The 12,693-nt window shown below is 35.8% G+C and overlaps 1 protein-coding gene across 1 annotated transcript; it reads left to right on the plus strand.

Moving 5' to 3' along the window:
- Positions 1-240: 240 nt before the first annotated feature.
- LOC142354226 (uncharacterized) lies at positions 241-12,148 on the plus strand. The gene is made up of 6 exons (XM_075406478.1): positions 241-289; positions 2,846-2,908; positions 7,832-7,900; positions 10,236-10,418; positions 10,659-10,883; positions 12,141-12,148. The coding sequence occupies exons 1-6, from the start codon at positions 241-243 to the stop codon at positions 12,146-12,148; spliced, it is 597 nt and encodes a 198-aa protein (XP_075262593.1).
- Positions 12,149-12,693: the final 545 nt, after the last annotated feature.

Below are 12,693 nucleotides of genomic sequence, written 5' to 3' on the forward strand. Positions count from 1 at the left end.
ACATAAACACGTGGAATTTGAGGTGGAAATAATATTCACTCGCAAAACGAGGGGGGCACAAACGAATAAGATCCGATAGAACGTTAGCATCTTTTCCGCTTGTGATACAAACCCACCCCCCAACCCAAGTACGTTATGCCTCCCCCCCCGTTACAGAGGACGTGAAATATTATAGTAAATTCTTATGGAAAAGTTTCTTATGTTCGAATCGAAGGTTTTTGAACGAAAGAAAGTATAATTATGTCAAATGTTTTAGCCGAGTTGGAGCCGAGTGAAATTGGTCCCGCAGGTATGAAAAATTAATTTCATTTAAAATCCTAAGCCTGCCAATAATTTTAGTATAAGACTGCTTAACGTATTTCTTATTTTGCTTAGTCTTTTCTCATCATATTACTCTGTTTTTTTGTAATACTTTACAGTATATTTCAAGACTGAACATGTGCAACTACTATTATCAAAATGGAAAAACGTTCAAAGACTGGAATTTGTGATCATACAAATAGTATCATAAGAAAACAATGAGTTTATTCTTTTTGTCAATTGTGTGAAGTCAATTGTTTTATCACATCACTATTTCAGTGGAATTTTTCTGCAAAAGGATTACAGCGAAAAAACTGTGAAGGCTGGGGTAGAAAGTTGACAATTTTACCCCCACACTTTTACTAACCTAAATGTTCACTGCTAACCAACATTTCTACTGGAGTAGCAAAGTCTACTATATGCTATCGAAGTACAACCGCTGAGATCAAATTACCAGAAGAAAATCAAAGGGAGGAAAAATCAGATATCTGAAAAGTTAAATTTTGAATTTTACGATTTCGAAGGAAACATTGAAAAGGAAAAAACCTGGATTAGGTGAAGCTGCATTGGGTGAAAAATGGAAATTCCAAATTTTTAGTTTTTTCCTGGTTCGAGGTTTTTGGCTGAATTTTTGCGGTGAATGCGGTGAAAAGCAATAATTCACCGAATTTCTTTCACAAATTCACCGTAAAGACTTTTGTGGCAAATTAATCTAATCTATGCGGTGAAAGCAGAGAATTCGGTGAAAAAAGATAATTCGCCGCATTTCACCGCATTTCTTATAAAAATTCACCGCGAAATTCAACGCATTTCTTACAAAATTCAACACATTAGCTCTTCAACCTTTACTCAATCTGATTTAATTTCACAAGAAATATCATAGAATTATGTGACAGTTGGCCCACTAGAATCAGAAGTTGACGGCATGCAGGAGGTAAGGAGTTCGAATCCGTGTAGGGAAGCTTTTTTTGTAAGAATACTATGAACAGGATGAAAATAAATAATTCACTGCGATTCACCACAAAAAGATCTAAGAAATACGGGTTGAATTTTTTTCACCGCATTTGACATCATTTCTTATGAAAATTCACCGCCAAACATCGACCCGGGTTGGAACCTGGGTAAATTAAATTTCCAGATTCAGAAACTGGGTAAATTTAGATTTCAGATTGGCAGAATAGGTAATTGCGAAAACGGAACCAAAAAAATTTACTGATTGGCCTCAAATTGCGAACAACACTATCAAATTTTTTTTCTTAAAAAAAGGCTTAGTAACTTTAAAAACAATTTTTTAATTGCATCGATTTTTTAGCTAAGAAAACAAACATCTGAATTTGCTTTTTTAAAAAACGAATTGAAATATGTCCTGGGAAAAACAAGAAAATGAGTTTAATTTTCAATTTAATCTGTTTTTACGTAAATTTAGATTTTATAAAAAATTGGAGTTACTTGGTAAGTTCAAATCTCTCTATTCGATCTTGGAATTCGTGAATCAGAAATCAGAAATTAGAAAACTGTAAAAGAAATAGAAGTTGTTCAAAGTAGTAAGAGAAACAATTGTTTCGAAAAAGTTTGAGGGTGAAAGCTTCCACAACTCTAATTTTTTAACTCTATTTTTGTCAAGTATTGTCACGTCAAAGACGTTTTTCTTAGTGCATGAAAATATCCATTTGATTGACGAATGGAAAAATGCATGAATCAGGAAATGAAATAAAAAACTCAAAATTTGTTTAAAAAATTGTAAAATTAATCATCTTCTGTTGGCCTGAAAGTTGTGTCGTCTTTTTTTTTCAAAAAACGCTTTTCTTATGTTCTCAATCTTATGCAAGTTTAATTTTTTTACCAAATTTTTTGCAGATATTGTCAATTTTACAATACTTGTTACCAAAATGTTGCAAAACAAATACAATCTTTTACAAAATTTGCAGTAAAAATTTTTTCAAACTTGACCGAAGATTTGCGCAGCAGTAAATGAGTGCTGTTTGTTTTCTATTCTGATCAGCTGATCATAAAATGGTTAAAAAGAAACCTCAATTTTTGTTTAGATCCATGTCAGACTGGCCAACATACTTGTCACGAAATGGCCGAGTGTTTTTTCAATGGGGGTGAATACTTCTGTATGTGCAAATGGCCGCTAGAGGGCGATGGTCACTACTGCTCAGGTCTGCTTCAAAATTTTTCGATACAATTTCTTTCTTAACTAAAAACTCTAATTATTTGCGGTGCATCTTCTGTTCGCTTATCAACTTGTCGACAGTTTTCCGCCACAAAAATTAAGATAAGGTTTGGGGTTGGGTGACATTCAAATGTATGTGAGGGGTGTTATAGGTAACCAAATCCTCTCTCAACTCAACTCAAAGTGAACTTCTTAAATATTGTCAAAGGGTTAAGGGGGGGGGGGGTGAAAACGGAAACGAGGGCGTTGGTAATAAGGAAACGATAATAAGGAAGGAAGAGATAAAAAGTGTTAGTGGGTTGAAGATAATATAAGAGTAGTTGGGACGGGCTAATGGTGAAAAATATTTCTTCAGACTTCTTTTTTCAGGTCACCCAAAAATTGCTCCTTCTGCCGCTTATGACATCAAAATTCGGAATCTGCTCCTCGAAGGTTTGTTGAAAAGTTTTAAATATTTAGTCTTGTCATATGTCGAGGTCTAAACTTGGGCTACGTTTATGTAACTATACTAGAAGTCACTGAGAACCTTTGACGTTTATCAAGAAAAGCGTAATTGTTCGCGATGTTAAGCCAGAGAATTGAAGTGACCTCTGATGAGTCTCATAACTTATACTCAAAACACGCAACTTGTACGTTCTAAAACGACGAAATTCAACAAAATTCAGCATTAGTCTCTTTATAAATCAACATCTGGCATTTTGAATCTTGGCACTGCCAACTTTCGACAATTTATAACATGATGCACGCGCGTTTTAAGTATAGGATACGTTTAGGTCACTATAATATAAGTCATTAAAAACGTACGGCAATTATCAATAATCACTTAGCGATTAAAGATGTGAAGTCAGAACTGCGAAGCGACTATTGCTGATTAAGTTTATCGATGTTTTTGAACTTTTAGTATTAAATATTATATGTCTAACAGTTCCACTAAAAATGATAAGCACACACTCACACATCAAATTACTGCAAAAAATTGTTTCTAAACGCCCGCAAGAGCCAACCCGGAAGAAATTTTAAGTCTTGATCAGTGTTTTTTAAATGGAATACGTCTTTGATTAGCAAATGACTGCTGCTAAAGGCCTATTTCTAGTCTTAAGAATCGTCAAAACTTGTCCAAGACTTGCGAAGACTTGCCAAGACTTACCCCAGACTTGTCAAGTCATAGTCACATATTGGACAAGAATTAAAAATTCTTGAGTCCAGCTTTGGTCAAGATTTGACACGTTTCCAATTAAGTCTTGGCCGAGACTTGGCATGCCTTGAATAATAGGTTACCAGTAATGCAAGTTGATTTTAGTAAGAATATCACTCGTATTTTATGCAATTCAAGAACGGCAGAATAAGTCCTCTAAACCATTTTTGCATTTTTGACCGAGCCATCTTCACAACAGAATGGGACCCGATTAATATGTGATATATATATATATATATATATATATATATATATATATATATATATATATATATATATATATATATATCACATATTAATCGGGTCCCATTCTGTTGTGAAGATGGCTCGGTCAAAAATGCAAAAATGGTTTAGAGGACTTATTCTGCCGTTCTTGAATTGCATAAAATACGAGTGATATTCTTACTAAAATCAACTTGCATTACTGGTAACCTATTATTCAAGGCATGCCAAGTCTCGGCCAAGACTTAATTGGAAACGTGTCAAATCTTGACCAAAGCTGGACTCAAGAATTTTTAAGTCTTGTCCCATTTTTTGCTGGACTCAAGAATTTTTAAGTCTTGTCCCATTTTTTGAGAAGTTCATGTGTTTTCTTGCACTTCTTTGATCAACTCGGAGATTTGTGCACGCACGCAGTTTCAAATGGTGCCCTTCCTATTTCGTTATTGTGTTAATGAATATGTACAACTATTAAAAAAAAGTGCGCAAAAATTGACTCCAGACTGATTAAAGACTTGCCGAGACTACGCCAAAGCTGACTCAAAACTTGTTGTCTTGGCCAAGACTTGACAAAGTCTTGAATCAGTCTTGAAACCGAGATTTGACAAGTCTTGAATAAAACTTGGCCAACATTTGATAACTCTTGAATCAGTCTTGGCCAAGACTGATTTAAGAGTTATCAAGTATTTGCCAAGCTTAATTCAAAACTTGTCAAGTCTTGGTCAAACTGATTCAAGGCTTGTCAAGTCTCAAAAATGACATGACACAACAATGATCCAAGATTTGCAATTTACGTGATCCTGAACTGATTGAGACTTGACGTTTAGTCCGGGTAACCGCAAAAAACTGAGTAGTTCCTAAGTTTAAAATACGATGAATAACCATCCAACCGATCAAGTTTATTGAAGACCTTCGGCTTTTTGATTTCTTATGCGTGTTAATAACGACCTTTTCTAACATCCCTTGAAGAGAAAAACCACTTTAGAATAAGTTTTCTCTAACAATTGAGAAACTCCCAGGTTGAGGTGCCATCCGGAAGTGACCTCTGATCAGACCATCACAGACCAAAAAATCCATTGATCAGACTGAACAGCGCTCGAAACAACGTTTTTGCATGGGGTGCGCTCATATATGCCTCGAATAAGACCTTGCCAGACGATAATGACCTCTGATCAGACCGGAATCAGACCATTGTCTAGATGATAGTGCAACCATGGCCCAGACCAAAACCAGGCCATTGTCTTGATGATTGTGTCATCAAAGTTGCTTCTGATCAGACTATTGTGTACTCGAAAGTCGCTCCTGATCAAACTTTTGTGCGCTCGCAATCGCCTTTGATCAGACTCAGACTCAATTCCGCTCGAAATGGTCTCGAATTGTTTTCACTATGAACGAAGATCTTTAAATTTGCTATAACATATTCGTTTCCTAAAAATTGATGTTTGAAGTAATAAATTCATCTAAGAAAAAACCAATTCTAAAAGTATTGCTATTGAGAAGAAAACCCAACCGCTGAGACAAAAATTTATTTAGTGTACCATTAGTGCATATGTCTGACTCATTGGATGAACTTAGACAGCTTTTCATAAGAAACGCCGTGGTCTACAGTTAATCAAAGTTCCCTATTAAGAGGGCAGGCATTTGCTACTAGCTGGAATTTTTTGGTTCTGATCACAGTCATCAGACTCTAGGTGTGTCTAATCAGAAGGCTACGTTTCTGTTGCCTCTTGGCAGATCCAACATCTTTCAGTAAAATTTACAAAAAAACTGAAAGAGACAAATTTGCTCAAAATTATTCTCTGATCAGAACCAATTGCGTTTAGAATATTTTGTGAGCAGACTAATGTGCGCTTGAATCCGCCTCTTATCACACCAACCCAGATAGAATTGATCTTTGATCAGACAATTGCCAGCATAATAACTGCAGCAATAAGTAAAAACAGTTCAGGAGACAAATAGTCCTCCAAAAATGCTTAAAAAGACAAGTAGTCATTCAATAATTTGTTTTGCATAAAGATGGTCTACTCACCTTCGTGGTTATCAATTGTGATCAATAGCACTGCTTGATAATATAAATAGCTAATTACTAAAGAATTAATCATGGTAGGATAAGTTTTTCTGGCAGAAAGACTCTCAAATTTTGTAAGCCTTTAATACTTTAGGTCATTTTCGAGAGCAGATTCTTAACTTCTGTTTGATCCTTAACTTCTTTCTCTTAATTACTAATCGAAAACCATCATTCAATATTCTAAAATCAAGCTTGCTACCTACTTTTGATTGACATAAACATTGAAGAACTGGAAATTTTTTTCATCCGACAGTTACTAGGAGCAAACACTGCGATAAAACTGTAATTCGAAGAAGTATTGAAGTTTTGAACCTAAAAAACTTTTACTCTGCCCATGTGATAATGCAACATTTAAAAGAAATCTGAGAATCCCTTTCTTTAAACTGTTTGTTGCAAACTATAAAAATACATAGTTTGGTAAAGTTTCATGGCGTGAAATCAAATTTTTGTGATTTCTTCAAAGCAATAAATAATAAAATAAATTTTGGATTTGTTCGCATTTGTAACAAATGTAAGTGTAATTTCTCTCTATCCTTAATGATTGTAAACGTGCATTGTCTCATTTGAAATAGTTTTTTTTGTAATCTTATAACAATTATTCATGTAACATACTACCTGTAAAATACAGTGCACGATACTTTACACGAGCCTGTAAATACTCAGGTAATTCAGTTTTTCGTTTCTATAATAATACGAAGATAGTATTATACACTATGAAATATATAAATTTTTAAGTTATGTTTAAGTTATGTTAAATCTAATTGTGTAAGGGTGAACCAATGTTCTCTTAAATTGAAGTAATTGGTGTGTAAAACTCACATGACAAAAAAAGAGCGCATTAGCTTAAAAAATAACTATATACAACACAACTGTTATACAAAACGGTTGAAGTAGCAGTACTTTTCGGCCCAGATAGCTCTCTATCTTAAAATTATTCTTCCAAGCCAGCCCTGATCAGACAGATTTGGGTCGCGCACAACAGGTAAACCGCAACCGCTCCAAAGAGTCTGGCAGCACTACTTACGGTCTGGACAGTCTGATCAGGACCCTATCCAGAGTCTACACGGTCTGATCAGGGCACTACCTAAGGTCTGGACAGCCTGAACAGAGCCCCCTCCAGAATCTGGTTAGTCTGATCATAGCGTGGTCTATTGTATGGATGGTCTGAACAAGGCTCTTTCAAGAGTCTGCACTCTCTGATCAGAACCAAGTAGTTGAGCCGAAAAACGGCCAGTCCCCCGAAAAAAGAAGAGATAATTAACCCCAAAGGAGACTGTTTGTTTGAGGAGCGCTTCTCATTTTTACTTGATGAACATCAAAGACCACCCTAAAGACCAAATTATGTCAATTTTTGTCGAGCTGAAAAATTTCCATTGTTTGGAACAATTTTTTTAAACTGAAGAACCAATATAAATAAAATGACGTATTTTTTCAGAAAATAATTCATTTTACCAATAAGTACTGCTACATCAACAGTTAAATATGTCCCTCAGGGTATCCCCAGTGAGGCACCGAAGTGGGTCTGGCACCCCCGTTTCCGAATCAAGTCGGTCTGGCACTCCCAGTGCGCGACTTAAGTCTTACTGATCAGAGCCGATTTTGGCCTGGATGAGCTGGCTTGCAGACTAAATAAAGTTAAGGTAACTTTACTTTAACGGAGTTAAGTTAATCCGTTGATAAGGTAAAGCCAAATTAAAATTTACCTTAACTTTACTTTAACTTGAGTTCGGGTAAAAATTTACGTCGTGCACCTCTCCCTGGGTATTTATCTGATTTCAAAAATATTCTTGCCGAAACGCATTTATTGCAAATTAATGAGCTGAAACGACGCTGAGGCATCAAATGAATCTCTATAATTTCCCAATTTTAACAGGTCACATAGAAGAGGAACCAGACAATGGAATTGGAAACGGAGATGAAGCAGACTTCATTCATTTTATAGGTAAATTTCACAGGTTCCAAGTTAACCTCCAAAAAGCTGAAAAATTCTGTGATCAGATTCCAGGCGCATCCGCAGCTCACCCTATTTGAGATGTGAATTCATGAAAAGACAGTGGTCAACCAAAACTGAGTATGTAGAATTTGGGTCGACTTTAATGGTCAGGGTTGACCGTAAAACAACCAGTAGTCGACAAAAGTAAAAGTTGTAATAGTTATTGCTGCTTGAAAATCGTTTAATAATCAATCTTGAACGTGCAAAATTGCATATTTTTTTCGGTTAAAACCTTTTTGACAGATTTTGGATGGGTCTAAGGCGGAACCCAAATCTCATCAGACCGTTCCCAACGAACCTGAGCAGATTCCACCGCACGCGAAATGTTTTCAGCGCAGTGCTGTGGAAACAACCTCTGATCGGCTTCAATTGGGCCTAAAAAAATTTTCAGTTATCGCTGTGCTTTCTAATGATACTCAAATGCGCTTCATGAACAGAGTAGGCTTGATTCTCTCTTAACCGTCTATTTTCGGACACAAGAGCGCTCGAAGTTCTCTCTGTTGCCATCCAGGCCTAGTTGCAATCGAAATAGTTTTATCGGAGAATTAAAAATTGTTGTTTTCAACAAATTTTTTAAATAAATTCAAATCCTTAGAGTTCTACTGATGAAAGGAAAACCCAAAACTAGTTTCCTATAATTGCCATTGGTGGATGTTTTTGATTCGGAAGCTTTAATTAGTCAATTTTCGAATAAGAAAACTTTTTTTTATTTATTGGTAATATTTACCGGCAATTGATACCAGTTCTGATTTGTCGATTCTGCTCAGAAACTTCAGATCCAGATGTCTCTCTGGTCAATGCGTTATAATTAACTCGTGACAGCAGAGACAAAAACTCGGAGTCAAAAAGTTTCAAGACAAGGATCGAAATTTTGCGCTTAGAAAGTTTTCTGATCAGATTCAACAATGCTCGAAATCTTCTTTGAGCGGAACCAAATTAGTATGAAGACAAAAACTGAAACCTTTGTTCACCGGATGAGGACAGTTTTCAATTTTTATTGCAAGCATCCCAATAGCGCTGGGTTATGTTTCGAACTTTTTTACCACATTCACTGACTCCACTGAAATTGTCATATTTTAAATGGCAAACCCCGGGAAACACCTTTTTTTGAAAGAACACAGGGGGTACGGTGCGTATTTGAAAGATACGCAGGCGAAAAATTTTACAACGCTAGAAACATGAAGGCGCCAAAACATTGAGCAAGCTAAAGTCTGGGTCTTAAGGTTTTTGGGTCTTCCTGGGTAATTTCATAGGCCAAAATGGTCTGTTTGGGTACTTGCATTAGTCATTGTGAACCAAGACGTGACCACGTAACCCTTGTTGAGAAGACCACACAAAACAACAAAAAATTTAAAGTAATCTTTGGTATGTTCGGCTCCAAACGTAAGAGAGCGTCAATAGGTTTCTTTTGTTCGGTATTGTCCGTTTTGAACAAAAGAAAGGACCGGTAGCATTGTTTTTGGATGCAAGAGAGATTCGGTATGTTCGGTTTTAGAAGTTTCTGTATGTCCGATATTTAAACGCAAGAAATTGCTTAGAAGTGAGAAAATGTCGGATCTTTTGCCACAAGAAATTTTGATTTTTCTGATTATTTAGTCATAAGTTATGATAGTGTTCTTCTTGCAGGATTTTCCAACGTTCTTCTTAGAGAAAAATTCTGAAAGATTATGCAACACTATTGAAAATTCGTCTTTAGCTTGTTCACAAAACTGATTGAACGAACATAAATTGCTTGGTTACCTTGTGAATTCAAAAATATTATCGCATTCCAGGAGATTTGACACACATTGTGATGGTTTACAAGCAAAGTTTTTGACGATTAGTTAAGTACGAAAACGAACATGCCTTTTTTTCTGTTGGATCTGCTGAACTAATCTGCCCTTAAAACCCAAAAGATAAGAGTTCATTGTATTTCTCTCTACGATACCGAATCCCTCTTACGTTTAAAAAACGACACTACCGAATCTCTCTTATGTTCACAAAACGACTATACCGAAAAATGTCTTACGTTTAAAAACGACTATACCAAATCTTTTATGTGTTCAAAAAAACAATACCGAAAATGTCTTACGTTTAAAGACGACTATACCGAACCATTCTTTTGTTAAACCCCGAACAAAACGATGACGTCGACTAAAAAATGTGTAGGAACTTTTGTGGTTCTGGCTAGAAAAAAAACGACGATACCGACGATTTCGTATGTTCAAAAAGGGAATATTAGGGCGACCTCGACTAGGGCAACCTGGTTTTGTTTATTTTGTATTTTGGCTCTCTTTCGATCTAGGTGATCTTGGTGTCTTTATTGACTTGAACGAACTGGGTTCAAGCAGTGACTTCAACAACAACAGGTGCGCTGAGCTGAAGAGAGATTCAAAAGCAACTGATGTCGGAACAGTTACTGTCCAGATGAAAAACAGACACTACATCAAAGCCGTCGGAATCAACACCAGAAATGACGACCTATCTGGTTAGTAAAGAAAAGTTAGAAATTTCTTATATTTTTTTATTATTTCCTCCACATTCTACCCATTCCCGATTGGTTCTTAAGTTTATTTACAGGGAAAACGAGTTCAATGTTATATTGGACCTGAGCCAGATTAGTCTACAGTGATAATTTTGTGTAAGGACAAGTTTTGGAAATTTGGCCTTGAAGTCGGCTTTTCCAAAAACAAATCAAGCTTTATTTCGATTTCTGAATTTGTTCCAGAATTTATCCGGCTGCCCTTCATCACAGTGTACGTCTGTGATGGGGAGTATATCTGCCGAAACTGCACTGGTGGAGCTGAAGGAATTAATCTCTTGGGAAATGAGGGGTGGAACTATGTATTGTGTGAGGAAGTTGGTTCTATTCTGAAGATAGAGGTCAACTTACCAGAAGATGATTTCGACGCTTCGGTTTCAATTTGCGAATTGAGTCTTTTTGGACTTGATGGTATGCATATACATACTTTAATATCAGTAGTACATCAAATTAATATACCGTACAAACAATTGGGGCACATAAACGGGGGGAATCCATACCCTTGCTGATTCGGACTTTTGATCAAAGTGCACCCACCATTGTACGTCAAAAGTGTACTTCCACAATTTTGATGCCCCAGTTTAGGTGCGAGATTCTAGACCACTTTGAGCAGACCATTTCCCAGACTTTGCCCTCTTATCAGACTATCGTGCGACACAAAGCCCTCTGATCAGATCATGTACGACTCGTGGGACTCAAGCATTTCCCAGACCATGAATTTTGGGTCGCACCACGCCACCAATGTGCGACCCAAATGGTCTGATCAGAGCAGTGTAGGATCACACACCTAAACCTGGGGCGTCTCAAAACAACTACACGGAGGATAAAACCTAGTGCAAACTAGTTTAAAAGCATTCATCCTACTTTCGCAAGCTTATGCTGCAGGAAGAAAATAGGATTTTTTAAATAAATGCACATCTGCGGCCTTGTGCATAAATTCTAAACATTTGTTTATTTTTATAAATCATGAATAATAAGTCGCGAGAGTTTTCTGCAAAAAAACAACATAAAGCTCGATGCAAATTATTTTTGCTTAATTTATTGGGCAAAAACTCGATTTTGACAAGGACCAAAAATATGTATTCTTTTTCATCAATAGACAAAAGTTATCTGCTGGACTAACCACAACTATCCAGCTCTGAGATAAACGCTGTGATCAAAAGTTTTGAGCAATTAAAAATGTTCACTCAAAATATTACAAAAAAAGTCATAGAAACATTGAATCGTGTTCCAACTACTACCTTTCATGAATTTGAACGATTATAAAAAATAGTCAAAAGTGATCACGAGCTTTTCCAGACATATATATATATATATATATATATATATATATATATATGCAAATTTTGCGTGCTTTATATTGCTATTACGTCATTGAATTTTTAGGGTTTTCAAACAATTCTAATTAATGTTTATCGACAAAGAGTAGAAGCGTCACTTTTGAGCACCCAAAATGCTTTACATTAGGTTCTATAATGCCTCAAAAACGCCACCCCAAAATTTAAAAACAAATAATTTCAAATAGAATTTTTTGGAAATGAAGTTGAGAAAAAGTTTGACGTCAAAGATCACATAGCCCGAAAAAGGAGCAAAGAAATTACGCTCATTGGTGTCGTAAAAAGATTTGATTAAAATTCTTTCCATTTTATAACCTAATATTTGTTGTAGTCTTTTGACCAAAAACGTTAAGTTTTACGTAAATTTAAAACGATGCGTGGCGGTGAATTGCTAAAAAGAATATTGTAATTTGAAAGGCAATGACGCACTTAATTGGAGATTCAGAACAAAAGTTGCAATTTATAGCATTGATCTCTCATGTGGCAATTTGAATTCTAAATGGCTCTGTAAGTAATAAATGGACATTTTCGAGGGATTAGTACTAAACTAAATAAAGTTTTTGGTTTGTTTTGTCCTCAAAGGCTTCAGGGTGTAAGTTTTGTGCAAAAGGGAACCTTTTTGCAGTGCAATGTCATATTAGAGGAAATACTTTGTTCGAAAAGAGTTTTTTAAACAAGCACATGTAATCTTTAAAATTCCGAATGTGTGTTGATGCCAGGTGCTAAAATGCAGGAAATTTCTATATTTTTAGTCAAAATTTACCTCCATTAAGGTTCGTTTTTTCAAAACTTCGAAATCGCAATTTTTTTATGGTACCAAAAAACACTTCGAGCGTCTGGTTTAACAGCTCAAAAACCCAACGCGGCTCTCAATAAACGCCAGA

The sequence above is a fragment of the Convolutriloba macropyga genome, chromosome 15 (assembly GCF_964194025.1).
Source record: "Convolutriloba macropyga chromosome 15, txConMacr16.3, whole genome shotgun sequence".
Taxonomy (NCBI): domain Eukaryota; kingdom Metazoa; phylum Xenacoelomorpha; order Acoela; family Convolutidae; genus Convolutriloba; species Convolutriloba macropyga.

What these genes read in the sequence shown, in the direction of transcription:
- LOC142354226 (XM_075406478.1), top strand. Translation starts at nt 241, where the DNA reads ATGTCAAATGTTTTAGCCGAGTTGGAGCCGAGTGAAATTGGTCCCGCA. An exon ending in TCGGAATCTGCTCCTCGAAG is followed by an intron (nt 2,909 to 7,831) that starts GTTTGTTGAAAA and finishes CAATTTTAACAG; the next exon opens with GTCACATAGAAGAGGAACCA. An exon ending in AGACTTCATTCATTTTATAG is followed by an intron (nt 7,901 to 10,235) that starts GTAAATTTCACA and finishes CTTTCGATCTAG; the next exon opens with GTGATCTTGGTGTCTTTATT.